At 43.1% G+C, this 25,036-nt stretch overlaps 1 protein-coding gene across 5 annotated transcripts in view; it reads left to right on the forward strand.

The window, feature by feature from the left end:
- The window catches only part of LOC126544051 (bromodomain-containing protein 7-like), a 125,231-nt gene that overhangs the window by 46,507 nt on the left and 53,688 nt on the right, over positions 1-25,036 (forward strand). For 3 of the 5 annotated variants that reach the window (XR_011892475.1, XR_011892476.1, XM_055061627.2), the window contains exons 10-15: positions 1,755-1,890; positions 3,870-3,978; positions 9,291-9,612; positions 13,657-13,839; positions 16,491-16,531; positions 20,620-20,758. Coding sequence is in view for 3 of the 5 variants with exons in the window: in XM_055061627.2 (XP_054917602.1) it covers positions 1,755-1,890; positions 3,870-3,978; positions 9,291-9,612; positions 13,657-13,839; positions 16,491-16,531; positions 20,620-20,758 (930 nt within the window). In the remaining 2 variants the exon portion in view is untranslated. Of the gene's footprint in view, positions 1-1,754; positions 1,891-3,869; positions 3,979-9,290; positions 9,613-13,656; positions 13,840-16,490; positions 16,532-19,982; positions 20,759-25,036 lie in introns of those variants that run through there. The other 2 variants (XM_050191248.3, XM_072286099.1) reach the window with 1 other exon arrangement.

Below are 25,036 nucleotides of genomic sequence, written 5' to 3' on the forward strand. Positions count from 1 at the left end.
CAATAAAGTATTTTTGCCACTTGATATGTGCGAACTGCATGTACTCTCCACAACAGCGACGTGCAGCGATGCAAGCATTGCCGCAGTTTCGCTACTCAAAAACTTAAAAACTAAACATATATATATATGGCAATGTATAAACAATTTTTTTAAATGTATAAACAATCATGAAATAAATTATAGTGCTTTTCAGTAGTTTCAATGTTGTTTAACTTATCGTGACATGAAAACGAAAATAAAGATCTGCAGCGCCACACAATTTTGCAAGAAACACCTGAACCACTCAGCGGCCTTTCAAAAGTGCCGTGTAGCAGCATGACAACTCCTTTGAGTCGATAGAGTTGTGGCGTTTCGAAGGCCGTCGGCTGGAAGGCCTTCCAAATGTGCCCGTGTGACACAGGTATTAATTGCACTGTAAATTGTGCATTTATTTTTCACAATTTAACAAAGTAACTTTGTGACACAGTTTCGATTTCAATCCATTTCAGTCGTGTAATTGGAGCCTGTGTGGCTAGTAAATCTAGCAAAAAACTGTCAGCCAAGGCAAAACTTATTTCAAGCATCCTTCTGCATGAAAAGTTTGAGTGGCAAAACCACTGTCAAAGTGTGCTCACTGGGACACAGTAGGCAGGAAACACCGCTGCGCCATTTGTCCCGTTGGCAAACAACTCGGAGAAACACAAGAGCTGACAATTCCTTCGGTGCAAGAGGGATGGGGAGGGAGTGAATGCACGGTGATGTGATTAAGTGCATGCTGGGGGTGAGGGGGGGCAGGAACATGCACCTATCTCCCTTTTTCTCCTCGCGTGTGTCCGTGCACTGGCCATACGCCATATCAATCATGGATGTAATCTTTCCGCAGCAAGCCGAAATGGATGGTGGCTTCACCTGCATTTTGTTTTTCCTGCATGTCTATTCTTGATGGTCACGTAATCTCAAGTTTCTGAGGCAAAGTACAAAGCACCCGCTCATGTTGTGACTGCAAGGTCATGGTCATCGAGTGAAATCTGTTAATGGTTGCCCGAGTGCGCGCGCGTCACACCGATAAAACTTTGAACCTTGCTTCATGTTGTCTCTTTGCTGTCACCATCAATGCTCCACCTTTCTGGCGAAACTGACTTTTTTTTTTTTTGGCTCGGGACCAATATTCGTATGTTTTTACACTTTTGTTTTAATTTGTGGGTGCTGGCTGTGGGCGCTAAGCACAGTAGGCTATTGCGTCCAAAATTTACGGCACTGCATGGCGCACCACATGCAAATCTCGTACGCCGTGAGCCATGTCGATGCATTGCTCTCGGTGCGATCTGCACTGCACACACTGGCGCTCCTAACCACGCTATTATAGCCCAACCTTCTTGCGATTTGTTTATGAAAGCTTAACTAAGAAGGTATCCAGCCAAAATGCTTTGGGAATTTGTGAAGTTGTTTTAATGCGAAAAGTTTAAAATGCCGAATTAACAAAATTCACGATCTAAAGAAGTTTTTTGCTGCAAGTACAACTTTGGTATATCGAGGTTCGACTGTATACTTTCGCATGGGATTTCCAAGGGTGTGTTGCAACTGTTTGACAAAGACAGTAGTTTGATAAGCCTGGGTTTGATACATCTGGGATCTCCTGTATATGAACTTATTAGCAGCAGCTGGCCCATGTATCATATGCTATGCCATCTCTTCAAGGGTGTAAAATTCAAGGTAATCACTATGCAAAAGTTTACTTATTAAAACCTGCTAATCTCATTATGCTTTTGTTTCAGTCAATTATCTCAACTATGGGACCTACAGCACTTATGCACCTCACTATGATTCTACATTTGCAAATCTCTCAAAGGAAGAGTCTGACCTTGTGTACTCAACATATGGCGATGAGCTTGGGGTCCAGTATGCTGAGAGGTACCTTCACTGTTGCCTTCATGTCCACTTGGCTATATTAAAATTTTTCTAATGCGAAAGCATTATATGCCTCATTACGCAAAAATCCAGCGGCAGCAGTGTGACCGTGGGATGGTACCGAAAATGGCTGACGGCGCAAAGAGTAAAAACTCGTCAAAAATGCTCGGATTGGCTTCACATTTCTCAGAGAGGTTCCTGTAAATAAAGTAAATTAATGGCTTTGAAAAGAAAATTTTGTACATTTCAGTATGGGTGGGAATCTCGCCCGGCCCTCTAGGGTGCAAGACGAGCACACTTCCTTGGCGCCGCAGCGATTCCACGGTTCGGGCTGACTAAAGGTGTGCCTAGTGCGTGCATCATAGCACATGTCATGTTACAGCCATCTGGCTGACTAACGGTTTCACCAAAGAGGCCATAATGCTTTCGCATTCGCACATGTAAACAGTCTTGAGTGTCTTTGTCGATTTTTTTACAATTATATGACTGCTAGGCTTTGCACATGCAGTGGGATCCAACATCATGCATGGGGTTTTTGTTCTGAATATTAAGTGATATACTGCATGCCATCCAAAATTTGGGTCATTGTTATAACAACAGAAATATGTTAGTTCTATGGTGTGCGGCACTGTTACTGTAATAAGAAGGCTATTGAATTACTGCCGCACGAATGAGTAAAGATAAATTCAGACAACTACTGAACTCGCAGTTTTCATCATAACAAGTATATTCATATAATATAATATAATATATTCATATACGTTTTTCAATGCGGCGTTCTGTACGACAGGTTGAATTGTCGCTTTCTGTAGGCATTCTTAGTCTTTCCCTTTTCTTTTCAATTTGTTGTTTCAATTTTGTTGCTTGTTTTATGTGCTCGCGCTTGTGCATTATTTTGCACAAGTGATGTGCCGCTTTTACTGTGAACTGTACTTTTTGTTCCTTTTCTGACAACCCTTTGTATTGCTTTACCGTTTTTATTTGTAACACTGTTTTACAAGCACGTTATTATTGTAAACATATTTAGCTCTCGTGTATCGGTTTTCTGTTGTCATTTGTTGAACGATGCCCCCCTTACTCAAGATCCCCTGGGGCCTGTAAGGTACTTTGAAATAAATAGTCAAACATCTCTAAAGAAGGCTGGCATTGAAAAAACTGATAAGCGGTTGCATTTATAAAAAAGTTGATCCACCTATAAATTTCAGTTGGCCCACTCCTACTAAAGCGTCCCCATGTGTTTTTTAAGGAGCCCTATGTATCTCTATGGATATTCTCTTTGTTTTTTGTTTTATTTTGTTTTCTTTAAATTGTTCCTTATCACTTAAAAGCTACCAGACATCTACATTTACACTATCATAACAATTAAATGTTTTAACTTTGTGCAAATTACGCATTATTGTGCAGATATAAGGCATTACACTTATCGCGTGACATGGCTGGGGAGCTCGCCAAAGAATACTTATGCATTAACATGAGTTCTTTAGAACAATAGCTCTACTACTCCAGGTACAAACCTAGAAAATACCTGGTTCCATAAATCTGACCTTCAAGCTCAGCCAAGGTCAAACTGGGACTTAGCCTGCCTAATGTTTTGTGGAGTCAAGTGAACAGCAGCTCATGGTCAGTCTTCTTTGCCGCCACCGCCAGAGGCACTGGCTGCAGCCAAGTTCACTGCGCGTTTGTGCCAAGAGCGCTGACGGCACCGAGCAGTGTCTGTGTGTTGTCTTGTGGTGCAATTGTAGATGCGGTAATTGCTGTTATGACAAAGTTAAATCTGTGTAAACCAACGGTCTCGTCCTTTCCCAAAGCAAGCAAAAGCGAGCTATCGCTCGACAAACTTGGTTTGACCGCGTTCTACCACGGCAATTTTTTATTAAGGTTCTACTTGAAATATGCTCCATTGTGTTTTTGAGATTCTTATCATTTCAAGTTTCATTGTTGCAATAAATAATATCCTGAATTTGTGCTTCCATCTTCAACAGTCTGCTCAGCTTTGCCAAGGATTGTGATTATGTCATGGACATGGTTGACAACCTTCTGGATGTATTGACATCTGGCGAGCACTCAAAGACTGTAAAACTTCTGGAAGCTGTAAGTGCTTGTCTACCAATGATTAGTTGTTTATTGTTAACATAAAACAAACACTATGTCACGCATACATTATTTTCCTTTTTGCCAGTGACAATTTTACCAAATTATCATTGTTATCAAGTTATCATTGATGCAAGACTACCTGAAAATTCTTGAATTTTTTCATGGATTCTATAGCAAATGAATGTCCAATCAGATTGTGCTTGTGGCGTGAATGGTTTTGTACATCTCAAATGTAGACGAACATGAGGGATTGCTCTGAAATGTGTGCTGAGTCATATATAAATAGGGGTGGGGGGGGGGGGGGGGGGCAGACTAACTTGATCCGTGAAATCAGATTTTGACGGCCGACGACTGTACTTGTTGCTATCGTTGTGCTTTCAGTGTTGATGATTGATTGACGAGCAGAGTTTAATGGTGCAAGGGCCAGTGTCAAGCTTTGTGTGTTGCTGTTTTTTCTAGGCATTAGTTCACCCAATAAAGAGTTAACCTTTTAAAGACAACATAAATACCTGAAAATAATGTTAATTTTCCACTTAAGTGTGCAAAATGTGCCGATATTAAGCACAATTAATTAAAAGAAAAATTTTTCTTGATACTTTTTGAGTTATAGGGGGCAACATAGGGCAGAAAGTGGAACTGGGCTTCAGCCCAAGCCACCTAAAAAAAACATACAAGTTTGGAACTTGTATACACGGACGGCTCTTGTCATGTGTGAAACATAGGTGTACATTGAATTTGCTTAACGTCACGTGTGTGATACCCCTACAGCTGGATATCTTTCATCGGTCTGTCTGACTGTTTCAAATGAAAGCAAGTTGCTTTGCTAAACTTCTTCTTTGTCCTGTGTTCCTGCTCTGAGCCATCAAATGGCGCTCACTGCATGCCAGAAACACTGTACTTACTACTGAAACTCGGCAAGAATTTTGTCTTTTTTTGTGTGTGTGTGTTGCCTGTAGGCAATGCTCATCTATTAAGGGTTAAATTTTTTAATTCAAGCTTTTATCAGTTATATTCGTCACTGTCACTACAGAATGACATGGTGGAGGAGCGCCAGACCTGTCTTATGTGTTCCTTTGACTTCGTCTTCGTCTTCGTCTTTAGCGCTTTTTTATGGAAAATGTCAGTATTGTTACGCAAACAAAGGATTAAGACTGGAGACTATTTACAAAGTATATTTCCAAGAGGTAACTGTAGTGCTGGCCAGTTTAGCCGACAGCTCGAGAGCCAGAGAGCGTTTCGTCGTTGGGGCGCCCACGTGCATCAGCTACAAGAAGCACGCAATATGCATGTATCATTACCCCCGGCGGCAGAAGAAACGTCCCGGAGCGTCTAAATGTCATCACTGGGAGGGTGATACTGCTTCAGTCTTGTAACCTGCACTATATCACTGGACTGGGAAGCAGATGGGGCGTCAGGGGCGATGAGTCACGGCACGAAGCACTCTGTATGGGACGGTGTAACGAGACACCAGTTTTTCTGACAGGCCGACCTGACGTGATGGAGACCATAGGAACACCAAAGAACCAGGCGGGAAGTGCACGTCTCGGTGTCGCCGGTCGTACAAACGCCTTTGGCTTTCGTGGGATTTCAGAAGGCAGTCATGGGCAATTTCCCTTGCGTGGGCACAGCAGGCGATGGCGTCAATTGCATATTCACTGGTTGGTGCCGTATGAACAGGGATAGTTGCGTCGAGGGGCAGTGCTGGTTCTCGGTTGAACAGAAGGAAAAATGGGGAATAACCGGCTGTGTCGTGGTGCGAGGAATTATAAGCAAATGTGACAAACGGTAGAGCGAGGTCCCAGTCAGTGTGGTCTGAAGAGACATTTCGCGAGCATGTCTGTAAGAGTGCAATTGAGATGCTCCGTGAGGCCATTTGTTTGCGGATGGTATGATGCGTATAGCTTGTGCCTTGTGGCACAGGACTGCAGTATGTCCGCGAAAACTTTTGATAGGAATGTCTGGCCATGGTCTGTGAGAAGTTGTCGCGGAGCTCCATGTAATAAAATCACGTCGCGTAGAAGAAAATCAGCGACATCTGTGACGCAGCTTGTAGGAAGCGCTCGGGTGATGGCGTAGCGCGTGGCGTAATCTGTGGCCACAGCGACCCACCTGTTCCCAGAGGTAGAAAGAGGAAAAGGGCCAAGTAAGTCCAAACCAACCCAAAAGAATGGTTCCGCAGGAATGTCGAGTGGTTGAAGGTACCCAGCAGGGAGCGTCGATAGTGTCTTGCGTCGCTGGAATTTCTCACACGCAGCAAGCCCTGGCCAAAAGAAGCGTCTGCGGATCCAGTCATAGGTACATGACACACCCAGGTGACCGGCAGTGGGGAGGTCATGAAGTTCGTGGAGAACAGCCGAGCGAAGGTTTTTAGGGATCATAAGGAGTAATGGAGTAAAAGAGTGCGCCATCTTGAAGTGTGAATAAGCGAAGGGAACTGTTGGCAAATGACGATTCTAGGTGGTCAATGATGATACGCAAGGACGAGCCACGGCGCTGCTCGTCGGCCACATGGAGCAGTGGAAAAACAGAGAACACAGGCGGCGGTGTCAGTATCAGACGTAGAGGTCGCGTCTTCGACTGGGTAGCGAGAGAGGCAATCTGCGTCCTGGTGTTGGCATCCCGACTTGTAAGTCACTGTATAGGGATATTCTTGTAGTCGGAGGGCCCAACGACCGAGCCGGCCAGTAGGATCCTTCAGCGACTAAAGCCAACAGAGCGCATGATGGTCTGTGATTACTGACAAGGGCTTGCCATATATATATGGGCGGAACTTTGAAACAGCCCAGACGAGAGCAAGACATTCGTGCTCGGTAATCGAATAGTTGCGCTCTGCAGTTGTCAAGAGCTGGCTAGCGTAGGCTATAACGCAGTCATGTCCGTGTTGGCATTGCGATAAGACGGCGCCGATCCCATAACCACTGGCATCAGTTCGGACCTCTGTAGGTGCGGACGGGTCAAAGTGAGCCAAGACTGGTGGATTCGTGAGAATCGTGATAAGGCGTGAAAATGCGGCAGCCTGAGGGGAACCCCACGTAAAAGGCACATATTTCTTCAGAAGTTCAGTGAGTAGTCGAGCGATTGCTCCGAAACCTTTCCCGAACCGTCGGAAATAAGAACAGAGCCCCACAAGACTCCGGACGTCTTTGACAGACTGAGGTACAGGAAAAGCCGTTATTGCTCGAACCTTCTCCGGGTCAGGTTGTACTCCGGAAGCATCGACGAGATGGCCTAGCACTGTAATTTGTCGGCGCCTGAAGTGGCACTTCGATGAGTTTAATTGGAGCCGAGCCTTGCGGTAGACGTCAAGGATAGCTGCGACGTGCTCAAGGGGTGTCTCAAATGTAGGAGAAAACGCAAGGACGTCGTCGAGGTAACAAAGGCAAGTTGACTATTTGAAACCTTGAAGCAGGGAGTCGATCATCCGTTCAAACGTGGCAGGGGCATTGCATAAACTGAACGGCATAACCTTGAATTGGTAGAGGCCATCTGGAGTGACGAAAGCGGTCTTTTCTTGGTCTTGCTCATCGACGGAAATCTGCCAATAACCAGATCAAAGGTCGATGGACGAAAAGTATTTGGCACCGTGAAGACAATGAAGAGCATTGTCGATTCGTGATAAAGGGTAAACGTCCTTTTTAGTAATGCGGTTTAGCTAGCGGTAATCAATGCAGAAACACCACGTGCCATCTTTCTTTTTGACGAGCACGACCGGCGATGCCCAAGGAGCCTCTTGTTTAATTCCTGCTGAACAACTTGCTGCTCTGCCGTGGACACGCGATACCGTCGGCGGTGAATGGGAACAGCATCACCACTGTTTATCCAATGCTTAACAAGGGACATCTGACCAAGTGGTCGATTGTCAGTGTCAAATATGTCGCGGTAGGAAAGCAAAAGGAAATATAGGGCGGCTGCTTGGTCAGGTGCAAGGTCCAGAGCGACCATGGGACGTAATGGGCCGTTGAGGTTCAAGGCATCCTGCAGGTAATCAGGGGAATCTGGAGACGCCACGTCGGCTGCAAGAGCAGTGACGTGGTCGTCTGTCACTGACCGGAGCGTGGCCACCGCTATGCCTTCAGGTAATACTTGCTTCGTCAAGTCAAAATTTATAATGGGGAGACACATCCGATTAGCGGCAAGGGTTACGATGGAGTGTGGCACAGAGATGTCGCGCGCCAGGAGGACATCACGAATAGGTGTGACGACATAGTCGCCATCAGGCACGGTTGCCATTGAGGCCAATTCGACAAAGGTTAGGGCTTTTGGAGGTAAGCGAACAAATGCTGTAGTGCAGAGGGTGTTCGCTTGTTCGGGGCAAACGTCTGAAAGAAGAGGAAGCTCGAGGCACAGCGTACCGATGAAACAGTCGATGAGGGCAGAATGCGTCGTCAGAAGGTAGAGCCCGAAGATTAGGTTGTGAGGGCAACTGGTAAGAACGGTGAACAGGACTAGAACTTAGCGGCCAGCAATTCCTATGCGAGCAGTGCACATACCCCTGACGGCAACAGTGGTGCCATTGGCGACACGTACGGCTCGAGTGATGGCAGGCGTGTTCATGACACCATATTGTGTTGCTGAATGAATAACCTGTATCTGTACTGCTGTGCATTTAACTATGTTTCTTTTATTGATATGCATAGTATGTGTAATGCATGTATATGCAGAAAAATATAGTATATTAAAATCATAAGTTCACATGTTGCCATGTTTAACCGAGATACCGTAATGTTATATGTATCCAGTCTGTTATGTGCCTAAATATTACTTGTATCATAAGAAGCCAACAAACACTGACACCAAGGACAACATAGGGGAAATTACTTGTGTTTAATAAATGAAATAAGGAAACGATAAATTAATGGAAATTAAAGTGGATGAAAAAACAGCTTGCCGCAGGTGGGAACCGAACCCACAACCTTCGCATTTCACACAAAGTGGATGAAAAAACAGCTTGCCGCAGGTGGGAACCGAACCCACAACCTTCGCATTTCACGCGAAATGCGAAGGTTGTGGGTTCGGTTCCCACCTGCGGCAAGCTGTTTTTTCATCCACTTTAATTTCCATTAATTTATCGTTTCCTTATTTCATTTATTAAACACAAGTAATTTCCCCTATGTTGTCCTTGGTGTCAGTGTTTGTTGGCTTCTTATGATATGACTAATCAAAATCGGGACCCTCGGTTAACCCCCTCTCTTCTCAAATATTACTTGGATACATTTGGTGATGCAACATGGTCTATCACATCAACTGTTTTTAACCGTGTTTGGATGGAATGAAATTGGAGTAATTGTTTCGTATGTTCTGTTTTCCAGCATCGCAATGGCATAGTGCCAGAGGAAAAGGACCTTGTATCCTTCACAAATCACACTGAAGTAGAAGAAATGGAAGTGGAATCGTCAGAACCAAAGCATAGTGATTTCAGGCCACCCGACTCCTTCTATGCACTTAACGATCTCACAGCTGATTCAACCGTACTGGACAGTAACCATACAAGCCAAGCACCAGTCCAGCAAAATTTTACAGAACGGGATCTTATGCATGGAGATCCCCATGAAGTCCATGAACATCATGATCACCATGAGCGTCATGATCATCATGAGCACCACGATCGTCATGACCACCTGCACCATACAGGTACATGCAAGAAATGTGTTGTGTATGCATGTCGTGAGTTGATGATATTCATTGATACATGTTTGTAAAGTTTGCTGCAACAGCAGAATGAGGTGAGAAGCGGCTCTGCAAGTGATGTAATGCAGCTGGTCCATGACATGGACCAGATGGACCTGTGCTTGCCCGTGTCTCTTACTACGTCCTTGTCTTGAATTCCGTGCAGTCCATTGATTTCCTCACATCACCCTGCTTTTGTAGTGGGTCCAGGGCTGGGATAATGTAACCATTCGATGCCAGTGCCATTCCTTGTTGTGCTTCATCAGTGGTGTGAGCAGTGCCCCACCCGTGTTGTTAGCGTGATCGATGAGCTGTGAACGGTGGATGTTAAGAGTGGCACAGAATAAGCAGAAGGAATCACTACATTATACTGACCCTACATCCAGTGGGGTCGCATTTTGGGCAAGCACATTGTGCTGACCAGTCTAATTTGAATTATCCTACAAACGTTATAGCCTATAAAAATGTATGAGCGCTGACCCATCAGTTATGTGTAGTAACTGGGGACTGAAATAGGTGACGACTAACATCTTAACTAATGCTAGTCTTCAGACTCCTATTTAAGTGACACGTCTTGTGCACTCGCTGTTCTTAATTCCACAATTACAACATTTGGATCATTAATTTGACCAACAAAATTAATTGCTGAATTTAGGTGATTAATGAACTTATTGTCAATTGGAAATTTAATTGGAATTGATTTTATCCGGAGTCGAATTAACAAAAGTCTGCTAAGATTAACAAAAGCCTACTGTTCATTAACAAAAGTCTATGTAAGATGCACCCTTTTACTTGAGTGGCGTGATGATATACTACAGATATTTGTATTCTCATCGTGAAATACTATTGTGTCTTAGCGCACTGCACTGTAATGCGTAGTCCTGATGGGTGATGTTACGTATGTGCTGGATGAGATAAGCATTAACCTTGCTGGTCGGCACTGTTTTAAGTCCCGTATTGAACACACTGATTCTGTAAGAAAAAAAAAAACACTGTGTAAATGCAGAAGAGAAAAGCTAAAGTCATTGAAGTCATCGCCCTCCAGTGCATCATGCAAAAAAAGTTTGGCCACTTTAGGCAGCAGTGTCACACTTTTCTAGAAGTGATGCAGCTCCAGCACATTTCTCATTTTCAGCTGTGCACACAGTAAGAGACATGTTAAACTTTGCTGTATAAGTGTAGAGGCTTTGCACACCTTCATAGGGTACCTGTTGCAGCATGCCACAGTGCACACCAACCACCTGTGCACCACACAAACAATTGCGTGTGTGGCAGTTGTGAAAGAACGCTCACAGTTGGGCATGGTGCTCAGAAGTACCATTAGTGTTGCACTTCTTCATTTTTCTTTTACTACACACAACTTAAAAAATTTTCTGCACAACTTGTACCACTGCATCACGTGCTTTCAAAACGTGGGGGGGCTTTGGTTGAGTTGTATGAGAAGGCATTCATCTCCACGAGCACACACTGTGGTCTTGCGGTGTTTCAGAAGCTAGATTTTAAAAAGAGAGAGAGAGAGAGAGAAAAAACATAAAGGCTGTTAGGTCATATGCTATGTAAATCTCACTGACAAAAATTTGAGAAAAAGAAACTTAAATGCTAGAAAATATGGTATTATGTGTATACTTGAGCAAGTAAAGCTACAGCTGAACACATTGTGCTTACAATGAATGCAATGTATGTTGATATTAAAGCGAAAGTTTTGCTACAATGGCATTTGAGAGAGTTGAGAAACTGGTCTTCAAGTGTAACATATGTGACTTAGTTAAGCTACAACACTACTTTGTATAGATGTAAATCGACTACATAGGCTAAAGCGTACAGGTGCTGCTATGCCAAGGTTTGTGGCAGCTGGGTAATTGCTGCAAATCGCTAGCTGCGAGATGCTGCATTTAGACAAAGCAAGTTGCATATAGAGTTTTCTTGCAAGTGTCTGCCAAGTCCACTGCTGTAAGCAAGGACGGTCATAGGACCCATTTGTTGCCAGAATGTACTGCGTGAGATATGAAAAAGGCATCTCTTGTATCATCTCGCACTGCCCCTTTCCTGCTCAGCAGGTTCACTCTGTTGGCGCATTTGAGCCCCCACCCCTTTGGCATTTGCTGTGCACTGTAATTGTGCACTGCAACTCGCTAGGAGTTCCTTATAGGCACAAATTTTTTTGTGATCCTGGTGCATTGTGCCCGACTACTTGGGGACCTTCATGGCATATTAAGTGCACTTATCGCTTGTCTTTTACGTGCTGCAGGATGTGGCAATGATGTGGCACCAGGGAGTATGCCACCAATAGCAATGTATATGGTAGTGATTGTCAGCGCCAGATGAAAATTGTGAAATTTCACTGAATGCCTTTAATAATTTGACGAGAATACAGTATGTTTGGGCTGTCATGTAGATCAAGCGGCAGGCTACTTTTTCTACTTCTCCAACTAGTAGCATGGGAGAGGCCTTTGCCCTGCAGTGGGCGTAACCAGGCTGATGATGATGATGATGATGATGTAGCTCAAGTGCTGCTTAAATATAGGCGATGTTTTGCAACTTATTTAATTAGTACATCCACGAAGGCATTGTGGTACAAAGTGCATTTTGCTGTGTGTCACATAGGGACACTGAATATTGCTTTACCAAAGGTGCTGCTTACCGTCAACAGCTGCACACCCAGGTTGAGCAAGCTAGGCCACTAAGGCACACCAGCCTCTTACATGTATCCAATGCTCTAAACTCATTATCAGTTTATGACAGTGTGAGAAGGAGAGCAAAATGAAAAGGCAAAAAAAGTAAAAAGGAAAAGAAAGACAGGTTTGAGTTGATAGCACCTTGTGTGTTTATATATACTGGAATTCTCAGTGAAATTAGGTTCCTTTTAATGCACCAATTTCTACTCTTTTTAGAAAAGTTTTTGTCTTTGAGACATACAGACCAGACATGTAGTTATAACTGTTTTAGAATCATTACAGGATGCTTGTAACTTGCTGACTTTGTTATGTCCTCTATTATAAGCAGTGTGCAGTAGTTCACTTGCACCCTGCTGTGAAATAAGGGGAATCATGACTTAGCCATTTTACTAGTTAAAACTCCAAGGTAATTCAGTTACGAAAAAAGACAATGATAGTAGGCTTCCACTGTTCTTTTGACCAGCTCATGCCAAAGCGTGGATCTAGTGTACACTGTCTTTTCTTTGGCTGCGAGTATTGCATACTGGTTTGTTGTGTTCGAGAAAGATGAAATACACATTTGAAACCCTGGAAATGCTTTGTGTAAAAAAAGAAATGGTGGTGACAAAAAAAGGGCATGGCAGTGAAGCATATTCAAGCATCATATCTATTGAAATTGCTGTTCATCAGGAAAGTTTTACTTGGTTTTAAATTTGACTATGTGTGCATGTTTGGTTAAGCAACTCCATAGAAGATTGAGTGCTAGCCTTTCTTTTCATTGTGACATTTTTATCGGTGATTTGAAACGCCGCTTTCGAGACCTTCCGCGGCATTCACAGACACTCTGCGCCATAGGACATGAAGGAGGAGAACTAGGTTTTCGTTTTCTAAGCAGTTCGCTTTTTTCATACCAGGCGTTAGTTTTTGAACGCACTCCGAAGTTTGGCAATCACCACAACAGAAAGCAAAAATGGCCGCCTCTGGGAGCCTACTGGGAGCTGTAGCTTCCCAGTAGACATTAGGCAGTACTACTGGTGCTGCTTGGAAAAACAGAAAAGGCAGAGATAGGCAGATGGCACTACATTCAAAAAGTGTTGCAGCGTATTGATCAGGGTCATCATCATCAAGCTGGTGATTGGTTAACTCTGTTACATTGGGCTCAGCTTCCACGTTTGGATATGCATGTATTTTCCTTTTAATAGGAGATAATTTATGGGCCATTGTGAAAATTTGTGGCGCAGCGTATTGTTTCACAGTTGTGCCCAAGTTGTGTCGCCTTGTTATGAGCAAGTGCCAGCCTGTTGGTTAGTTTATGTAATTTATTTGAGTTTCTTTTGACTTGTAAATTTTGCAGTTTCAGAATCCTCATCACTGGATAGTGCTGACAGTGATATCAATGCTGTGCTACAACAGAAGCTACAAGAGTCAAAGGAGATGATTGATACCCTGTCCCGTCTGCAACAAGAGCGGCTTAGTGCCACGCCACCAGCACACCTGAGCCATATACAGGGTGCCAGTGAACTGGAACTTGAGCTGGGTATGTCCCCACTGCAATCTGCATTATCTGTGCAATGCTCTACCAATAGAGCTATAGCAACTGCTGTTCTCCCATCCACTTTCTTGGGTATCTGTGTATACAAGCTCTGACCCTGGAAGCGGCCGGGGAGGCGGTGTAGAACATCATTTTAATCACAGATGTCGTTTACTATGCAAGGTAAAACTTCACTGTTGTGTAATATTGATACAATGAAGTAAAGTGTCTGTTTTACTGACTTCATTATACATTGTACGTATTATACATATATATTATTCATTATACAGTCGACCCCCACTTATAATAATCTCAGATATAACAATCTATCGGTTATATAACGACTACATTTCAGTGTATTTACGATTTTTCGACCCTTCCTATTGAAACTGCTTTCAGAGATAACAAAAATTTTTTTTAATCGGTGTACTGTTACGACTGCTTCAAACCCAGTCACAGTTGAAAGAGGGTACACGCGAAGTACACACCAAAGCATGGGAGCGTGACTAAACTAAGTGCACGGCAGCGCATGCCTTGCTCCAGTCCAGTTGCCACGATGATACTGCCTTCAAAATGCGCGAGCAACCGCCGCGTGCAGATTTCGGAAGCTGTGAAGAAGGTCACTTGCTGTCAAGGCATGCCTCCAGGGAGGATGCTTACATCATAAACAGCATGGGGCCGGGTGTGCGCTGATGTGTGCACCGATTTGATATGGATGCCACGATGGTAGCACTCTCATTTTTGCACAGCACCACATGCATTACGCCTGTTTCAGCAATTTGAAACGACCATCTAGTACATCCTTCCACCATGGGATCGCTGGCCGCTTAGGCATTCCTATTGTTGCTGTTGATATCTACACAGTCAGAGTCTGAGAATGCTGGGCCATGCAATGCCACCGTGCAGTGTTGCAAAGTATGCGTGCACAAATATTCAAAGCATTCGGATAACGAATTGAATAGTCACTATTCGTAAATGCAAATACTTTTCAAATATTTCCAAAGACAGCTGTACCCAAATGAACGTTAAATTGGAGCAAAGCACGGTAAATTTCCACCCCCACGGCCATAGTATAAATAGCTAAAATATGAGAATTGTCACAGTGGAGTAGGCTACGTCGCTTAGCTAGCCACAATTTACTGGCTGCACAACGATCATTCCCACTCCCTCAAGAGCCCTGTGCATGCTAAGACACTACTTATTTGCTCCTAATGCTTAATGTGTGCTTTTAATAAACAACACTTTATAACACACTATGACAGAAACTTCCAAACTTAAAGAATACTGGGATATGAACATCATTTTATATTAATTACAATAACGGCTATTCATTATTTAAAAGCTGTTAGAAAAGTATTTGATATTTGATTCAATTTGATTTGCTTCTTGCACTATTTGATTCATAATCGATTCATTCTCAAAAATCACTATTCACGCACCCCTCTTCCAAGGTATCAGCAGTTACTATGCTTTTATCAGGAAATCACGATTCGGCGGCGCTTTGTCTGATTGCTGGTAATGGTTCGGGGTGACGATGTACCTTTCAAACAATGCATATTTTTTTACACTGAAAGCAGCATAGAGAACGTAATTTTACTGCTCATGTGTGGCTGATGCGCAGTCATAATGCTGAGAACACAATATCAAAGACTTTTGCATAATGGTGGCATGCCGCAGTAGTTTCTGAAATTTACGCTTCCGGACAACTAGACTGCTTCACTCTTTTGCATAATACAGTCATGTCCCTCTGGTAGTAAAATATATCAAACGCTCTCTAATAAAAAAAATAGCAGTTGCACTTGCAGTTTCGGAATGACAAATGACCGGAACCAGACACCGTTCTGTAATCAATGGCGCATTTTGTTTCTTAGATGGGCATTTCTAATGGAAATTTGCAGCTAGGTGCGGAAGCGCACCGGGAACAAAAGTAGCTGAAAATCTGCTGTTTGGACTCCACCGCTTCTGAATTGCAACTGCTGATGTCAGCATCAGTGCGGTCAATTTTTTTGCATTTTAAGGGCGAGTCTATATAAAACAAACTACTGATTAACGAACAATTTTTGCGGGACTGTCACATTCTTTATAAATGGGTTCGACTGTACATATATATAGGCTACTGTATATCGCCCCTCTTGTTGCAGCATGTCAGCCCCAGTGCACTAACCTGCGTTCAATACCACATCGTACTGCACCAACTCTGCATGCTTCACACATGCATCTGTGCAGTCAGCTACCTCGGGTGAAGCTGAGGTTTTTGATCAACACAGCTGCTGTTAGGTCAAAATTCAGGAAATCTGCATTATGATATTGAAGCATGGAAGCTGGTGCATAGTTGCATTACTAAAATGACAAACAATTATGAGACTTTCTGAGGCACAACTGCCACATTGGTTGACTGCCACTTGAAAGCTTGGTGATCAGTTAGTGATGTCATTGGACATCAAGAAGGAAAAGGTGTTTGCCCTTTCAAAAACAGTCTTAGTTCTGTGCACAGTTAATGTGTGTCACTGCTTGGATGCAGTTTTGTACAATTATACTTTGTTAGCTCTGAAGTTTTGCCAACACCTTTTCATTTTTAAAGCATTTACAGAGGTTCACTACTTTGCTGTGAGCTGTTCATGTATCCACTAAATAATTTCCTTTATTTCTTGTTCTAGCGGAAAAGATTGCAAAGACACTTTCTGAGCTGGCTTCTCATGTAAGTTAGTCCTTCCTTTTCAGACATGTTGTTGCACGCTGTTTGTAGGTAAACATGTTTGCACAGGATTAAGGTCTTGTATTACCATTTTGTGTAGTTTAACTGTTCCATTGTACCTTAATACATACTGGTTTTTACTCTAGTAGCTGTATATGGGTTCTTTGAGCTCTCAATATATCCTTCCAGCTACATGCCAAACCATGAAACTCCCACAAGTTTAAACACTATGTTTAGCTTTGAGCCACACATAGGTTAGTTGTAGCAACAAGCCATAGTGACAGGTCACTGCAGAAAGATACCTAACCCACATGTGTGCCACACATTTATGGAAAGATTTTAAGTGCCTACTCAGCGAGAATCGTTGCAGTACAATACATGACGCCGACGTGCGCAGAAATTATGGGGCCCTAGCGTGTTGTCGTTTTCCTATTGTGTAGTGTTTAAGACAGCGAAAGGAAGTCGAGCTGGTAGGCAACACTATAATATAATGCCGCCAGAGCCAAAACGTGACTCTCAGTGCAGGGAATGGCGGCGCATTTGCTGGAAGCAATTAAAAGTGTGCAGTATGCTTCCAACAGTACTATGCCCCATGCGCTGTGAAACAGACAGGTGAAGATAATCGTAATACCGTTGGTGGCAATGCCTGTGAATTTGACGTGTGATGACCCACAAGGAGATTTGCTGGTACGGCAGAAGGAGAAACTGAGTGTGTGCCAGCATTTTCACACACGAGCAGGCGAGTGCTGCGGGGAAGCTGCCGTGGCATGTGCCTGCTCTCGATTGTGCATGCCTCGCGCCTTGTACAGATGGGGTCTAGTAGCCAGAAAACGTATCGTACGATAACAATTTAGCGATATGCTGAGTGTTGATGCTGAAAAATTTTGTTTCGTGAAAACGTTCTCAAACATTGGCACCGGGAAATCGTAATAGGATCCTATCTATGAGGTTCTACTGTATAGTACTAGCAGAGGGCTTAAACCAGACCAACTTTCTACAGCAATTTTTATCCACTTAGGACCTACCTTATATGTGCAAAAGCCACATGAGTGCTGGATTTTGTGGTTTAGACAAGTTTTGCTTAATCAAAATTTGACTTCAGTTTACATGAAGATTTCATCAAAAGTGGAAAGCAAAAATCAATTTTTCTCATTTACATATAATGCAGCATTTGTATTTTGCTTTTAGTTAAGGTTGGAAACTTGAAAGTGGAGCATTGATTTACTGCTTTGCCAACAGTTTCAACTTCATGTGCTGCTTAGCATCATGCACATAGGTATTAATTGTGCTAAACATGTCTTGATTCAGGCATCTTTGTTTGTTCTCTACTTTATCGATTATATATCCTCCTGAGTTCCGGCTATGAGGCAGTTGTCCAATATATTGGACATCAAATACTCCGCCACTACCCAGGCCGCAGCATGTTTTAGCCCGAAAACCGAATTGTCCAATATTTTAGACACCTGCTAGCGCCACCTATGAAGTTTTGTAGAAAATGCATTAGTAGTTTGGCAACCAGGGGTGCTTGCAATGGCAGCATTCAGCAGCACGGCTTTCTATGGCGACCGCCGAAAAAGTGTGTTGTATTTCTCATACTTTATCGCTCGTTCTTTTTCTGTGGTGAAATTTTGATTAATGAACAGATTTTGCACTTTTGAAGCCATTTTTAATATTAAATTTGCCCTTTGCTACTGCATACCCTCTACCCCAAAAATGACCAGGTAGAGTTTCAGTGTCCAATATATTGGACATCATGCTGTGCTAAAACAGCCGATAATTGTGAAATACTAAAATTTACTTTTCGTCTCTGTAACGTAAACATCAATTTCTGAAAAAGCTCACAAATATCTGTGAACTTTTAAACTCCTCGGAACTCGGGAGGATATGGATGACATTCAAACAAAGACCCCTAAATGTGACATACTGAAATAATTTAAGCATTGCTGTGCTTCCTAATTTTTTCTGTATGGTATAATGCTAACGTTCATTTTATTGAAATTGTTTTAGACAGAAGTAGATTTATTTGCCTTGGTGTAATTATTGCAGCCTCCTGGCATCATACATTTGCCAGTAAATGGCACCCCTGTTACACATACTTGGTTCATGTGTCATTGTACATTTTACATTTTATGAGTTAGCTGAGGCTTAGCAAACTTTCTGTGGAGCAGCACATTGAAAGTACATCTTGCATTAAATTGTGCAGTTAAAACCACTGGTAGCCCTAAAACTGCCTTGTTAATCAAGCACTGCAGCCACATTAATTTTCATGTGAGACAGCTACCTGTGGGCATTCAAAGGGTGTCTCTCAGGCACAAGTTATTTCTGTCCATTAAAAATTTAATTGCGTCACATTTCTTGCATCTTCAGAATAATAAAGAAAGTATAGCTGCAGAACAGATTAGGAGCTTTCAGTTCTTGAGTTACTTCTGTCAAGTTTGCAGGAAGTGTTAGAACTCTCTTCAGGAAAGTACTGTATTTACTCGAATCTAGGCCGGCTCCAATTCTAAGCCAAGTCTGAAGCCAGAAAAAAAGAACTTACCTCGAATGTAGGCCGAACAAAAAAGCGAGGACAGCATTCACAAAATGAAAGCAGTATTTATTAAATAAGAGCATGACAAGCTCATTCTTCGTCGCTATCTTCCTTATCATTGACATCTCCTCGTGGTGGGCGCACACAGAAAGTGTCTCCCGTTGCGCCCCCAATGACTGATGTTTTTCTAATTGATGCTGAAGTCCCACTCAGCATGAACGTTTGACGATGCCTCTGCCACTAGCACAACTCTTCGTTTGAAAGTGGCAGCATAGTGGCATCACCTGTTTGGTGCCATTACGATAGTGCCACGCCACATGCCGATACGACACAGGTCAAAGTGGCAACGTCGCTTGTGTATTTCAGTTGGCTACTGACATGGCTAGTAACATCTGCAATACTGAGTATTCTAGATTGCACTAGCTATGCACCATAATTATCAACTTCAATTAAAAACTGGCATGTTTTTTAAAATCCTCGAATCTAAGCCGACCCTAGAGTTTGGTATAGGATTATTTAAAAAAAAAAAAGAACTATCGGCCTAGATTCGAAGGAATACGGTAACTCAAGCATTCCTAGAAAGCACCTATCCAGCCACTTGAATTTTGCTGGATGTAAAGCGTTGTGAAAAACAATGATAGTGAGCCCACTACATACTGACGCCAAGAGCAAGAACTGATTCGTCTACCTTCCAACATGTTTTACTAAAACACTGTACACCTATTATTGAAACTTGCAGCACAAGTCCAATCAGACATGCTTCAAGGTTATTTCGACAGTGCTTATGCTTTTGATGCGCAGTGTTGGCATGCACACTTGTGCACACAGCAGCTGAAGGGGTGATACAAAACTGCGTTTGCAATTGTCTGTCTCTGGGCACTGTGAAGAAACTGGTGTTTGAGGTTGCTTTTTTTGCGAATGCAGGCGAAGCCAGGAAGCATAGTGAGTGTGGAGGCAATCCGCAAGGCCATGGGCATCAACTACCCTCCCACAGCACCCTGTCATCACCACCACTCATGCCCACATGTGGCATCACCTTACAATGTCTCGACACATGATCTCCCTGATAGCAGTAGCAGTAACGATGTCTCCTTACGCACTAATGACTCTCCTTCTTCCAACACCTGACTCTTGTCTCCTTCGAAAACCTACATACAAAGATATGTTGGTTTTTGCTAACATGCTTTGCTAAGCCAATGGGCTAGGAAGGATTGGAGAGCACATTGGGCACACGAGACATTTTGGTGTTCACTGGTATTGGGGTCTTTTGGAACATTGTGCAAGCTAAGTCCTGTCAGTAGTCTGTAGTGGATGTGGCCGAGAGCAGGCTTGTGTTTTGCCAGCAGTAAACTCAACGGAGCTGGTTAGGAACAAAAGGATGTTATTGACAGGAGAAAGAAAACCCACAGAATGCACTCAAAGGAACGAGCAGTGTGGGAGATTACGATTTTATAGGTTTGGGTCAAAAGAACAGTGACCGCTGTTTAACTCTTCACACACATTCTCTTTTCTTTTTCGCAGAGAAGCTTTGTGAACCTCTTTAATTTCTTCTGTCTGCTAGGAAATGTTCAGCACGCCTGTTTGTCCCCCACATGGTCACGGCGGTCACGTCTTCGTGAAAACAGAGCATGAAGAACAGAAGGCATATCCGTACATTTTGCACTGCCTCACCCATTCCGGTCATCAGACACTAAATGAAGGTACGACAAGATTTGGCTAATTGGTGTAGATTTGGATAAGTGATTATTGCCGGGGCAGGACTGGCTAGAAAGCAAAACACTGGCTGTTTTGTGTTCTTCCCCTGCCCATTTTATCTGTTTTTTTCTTAGTGGGCACTAATATTATAGCAGCTCCTACATATGTAAAAAGCTTTCAGCCCTGCTGATTTACCTTAGCTCTCATTCGGCTTGACTGTAGCTGTTCAATGCGCAGACATCAAAACATGATGAGGTAAGTCATAGATGTCATTGGGAGTTCCATATATTTCGCATGAATAAGGGATGCTTGTTGCCAGCTTCAAGGTTTTACGTAAAGCTTTGTGCGCATGCATAGGTCAGGCTGTCATGTTACCAAGTTGATTTGGAATGGATTCTTGAGCTGTTATTTATTGCTTTTGTACATAACTAAAACGAAGTAAAGCTTTGAAAGTGAACTTAAACCTGTATACTTACTGGGTGCTTCAGCGAACGCTTTCAAAATTTTTTAAGCATTGCCTGTAGTAGATAGCTCAATTCTAGTTTGTGAGCTGGTCTACTCGAAGAGGCAGACATATTTGCACAAAAATTGAAATGCATAATTGACTAATTAAGTTAACTAATTACCTTGTGGCCCATATTTCAATTTACAAATTCTAGCCATGGAGTTCACGAGGCAAATTTACTTGGAACAAATTCTCAGGATGACACCAGTTTTTAAATATTAATTCCCAAACTTTGCAGAGAAATCCATTTGCATTCCAGTTACTTTCTCAACTGTCATTTATGCATTCAGCCACAAACGTAACTGGAATGCCAATGCATTTCTCCGCTAAGTTCAGGAATGAATATCTCAAAACTGGTATGTCATCCTTAGAATTCATTCCAGGTGGATCTGATCTGCCTTGCGAAACTCCACGGCTAGAATTTGTAAATTGCAACATGGGCCATAAGGTAATTAGCTAAATGGTTAATGATTTGTTAATTAGTCAACTATGCATTTGCATTTTTTTTTTGCAAGTAGTGTCCGCCGTTTCGAGTAGACCACCTCATGAACTAGAATTGCACTATCTGCCACAGGCAACCTTTAAGAAATCTTTAAAGTGTTCACTGAAATACCCTGTATATACAGCTGAACCTCGCAATAACGAAATCAGCAGGGAACACGAAAAAATTCGGTTTTGCGAGAATTTTGTTGTTGTGAAATGAGACAACACAGATAGGTAATGCGTCGAAGAATGAAACTTGTCTGTCAAAATTCCGTTAGCCTACTTTGGCAAGCTTTGCTCGAGGATATAGAACCGCATTGCCGACAGTCGGCACCACATCTGTCGATCTTCCGTGGAGCAGTATTCTCGGTCAATTGCTTTTGAAGATATGATCATTTTTACGGGATTTTGTGTAACTCTGCATCGGACGCAGAGCAACAGCGCTCCACACATGCAGCAGTATTTCTCCAGCGCACGCTGTCGCTGCAGACGTTGTCTGGTGCCAAGCTCAAGAGTGATTGTATCACGTATACCTGGAGGCAATCAATCGCGATTATGGCCCCTTTGTGCAAATCTTGCGTCCATCGCCAAATTCACGTGTAATGCCTGTCGGGTGGCACCAAAACCAGCATTCTTGAAGCAAGGGATACGTATTCCTGGACGATATCTCAATCGTGGCCCAATGCATGGCACTCCATGCTGCAGCCACCATCTCAAGCGCCCCAAATAATTCCACGTCAGTGGGACGTGGATTTCCTTGTTTTCGCTGCATTTTTCTCCCCAAAGGGCACATGACGCATTGCACTAGGTGCGCAAAAACAGTGTCACATGTCAGTAGCAACATGCGTGCCGCCTCGAACGGGCGATCAGCAAACAAGATGGTGGCCATGACGTGTTTCCAGCGCACACGTTCGCTTGTGGCATGCTTCTGGCGCATGGTTATTTTTGTAAACAAAAATTGCTGCACCCATGCAAGTGTAATGTGGGGGTGTTTTATGAAATTTTAGTGCAAAGCAATCGTGTATTTGAGCACATTTTGTAGCCTACTAGCCTTGCGCAAGTAGGTAATATGCGGGGTTACGTTCCAGCAAATTTCGTTGATGCAGTATTGTACAGCGACATTTCATTGTTGAAAGGTACAAAATGCTTTGAATCCTATGGGCATTCAATGGGGATACGAAAATATTGTTATTGTCGCGAGGATTCCATTGTCGCAGGATTTTGTTGTTGCCGGTTTCGGCTGTAGTATATTAGCAGTACAGGGTTTGTGCACTGAAACTTGGACACATGGTGGCACTATAGCACCTGGTGACGGTGCCAGTTCACCATGTTTGTGATTATACACCACTCTTTTGGCAATTGCCTGTGCTACTTCCAGCATCATTTCGATTGTATACACTGCATACAACTCATTCATTCTGCCTGTCTTCCTGTCTGATGAAGAGGACCCGTAGACACTCCTCAATGAGCACTTCACATGAGCAGTGTTCGAAAGAACTCGATAGCTTACCATGTACATGCGAGATGTAATTTGTGAGACAAGACCTACATGTGTAAAACCTACAGCCAGTAAAGATGAAAGCTCTTGTTTATGTCAGTATTGTCATCATTAAAACAGTGGGCGACTTCACTAAGTGGAAATTGCATGCTTTTGCCAGAGACATTTTCTGGCACTCCAAAAATGGGTTGGTGGTGCGAATTACAGCGATTAGTAAGGCCTTAACGTGTCGCTCTTTCTAACCTTCGTCGTACGGTCACCATCAAAATTGCTGACATACGAGGTTCAAGCTTTTATATCAGCTTGAAATCCCGAGGATGTAAAGAGTTCGTAAGCTAAACTCTGGCCCAACTTTCTGCTGTACAGGTAATGCACACTCAGACATTTATTTAATGAGAAACTGTTGCCTTGTGGCTGTTGCAAAAGCCCAGTAGCGAAGTTTTTATGGTGCTTTGTATGATGCATTCTTCACACGTTGGATGGCATTGGTGTGATAAAAACATCATCATTGGGCTTGTTTCTTAAGCTAGTTGAACAACCAGAAACTGTGCACTTCACCATTGCAATTGTAGCCTGGCACAGAAGCACATGCTCAGGAATCTGTTAATATGTACTTAATCATTCCACATTTGCACAGCACATCCAGTGAAGCATTTCACCCCAGGTTGTCCTGAAATAGCTGCACCATGTGACACACGAGGAGACAAAAGACTATGGCTTAACAATACTGGCAAAAGTGCTTTATTAATTGCTATGGGGAAACCAGGGGCCGTATTCTGAAACGATCCACTTCAACGATACTATTGCGTTCGCCACACCTCTGCCAACGCCGCGTGCTGATTGGCTGTTTTAGCGAAACCAGAAAATAAATAGAGCCATCTAGTAGTTCTGGCCTACGCCAATTTGATGTCGTGGTGTTGTTGAGTGCTCGGAACATATCGCGAATAAACGAACGCGCCTTTTCGCGGTCGGTTGGTGGTGTAGGGTAGTAGAGACCAGAAAGTTGGTAGTTTATAGTATTTTTTATGGCAGTTTGCACGTGGTTTTACGCAGCAATATTTGTTGACTATTGATAGGCTATTGCATTGTGTTGCCATGTAAGCAAGAATTTTTGGTGACAGTGTCTTGGAATAGCTGGCAGCAGCACCATGAACAATACGTTGCTAGCATGGTTGGTAGTGAAGTGTAGCAGAGACAAGTCAGACGATGCCACTCTGGCGGCGTGCGATGACTGACACACAGATGCGGAAACAGTGTGTTGCTTTATAACATCATCAAAAATGTGTTTTGCAAGCGCATGAGTTGTAGCACAATATATTCTTTCAAATAAAACATTTCACACTTCCTTTTTCAATTTATTTTACCTAAAACGACCTCAGCCAACCATAGTCAGTGCGCAGCACCTATACACTATACACTTGCACGGTGCGCTCCCTCATGCATTGTGAAGCGTTTGAGAGTGCGTGTTGGTAGTGCATGCTGTCGTCACGGGTAAGCAGCCGGTTGCTTTATTGAATGTGACTGTCGTCAAGGCTATAGTATCGCCGAAGTGGATTATTTCAGAATACGGCCCCAGAAGGATGACAGCCAGCACTGAAATAGATATATTCATTATAGTACTCGGCATCAATCATTTCCCGACTTGTACATAGCAGTGCATGGCACTTGGACCAGTTTCAGTGCATGCACCCTATACTGCAGTCGCAGACTGATTTTTCAGGCCTACTCAATTATTTGGACGTGTTCACCGTCAAAAGAAAAAAAAACCCAGTAAGACCCTCCACTCGTTACTGTGAC

Source organism: Dermacentor andersoni, chromosome 1, assembly GCF_023375885.2.
Source record: "Dermacentor andersoni chromosome 1, qqDerAnde1_hic_scaffold, whole genome shotgun sequence".
NCBI classification, from domain to species: domain Eukaryota; kingdom Metazoa; phylum Arthropoda; class Arachnida; order Ixodida; family Ixodidae; genus Dermacentor; species Dermacentor andersoni.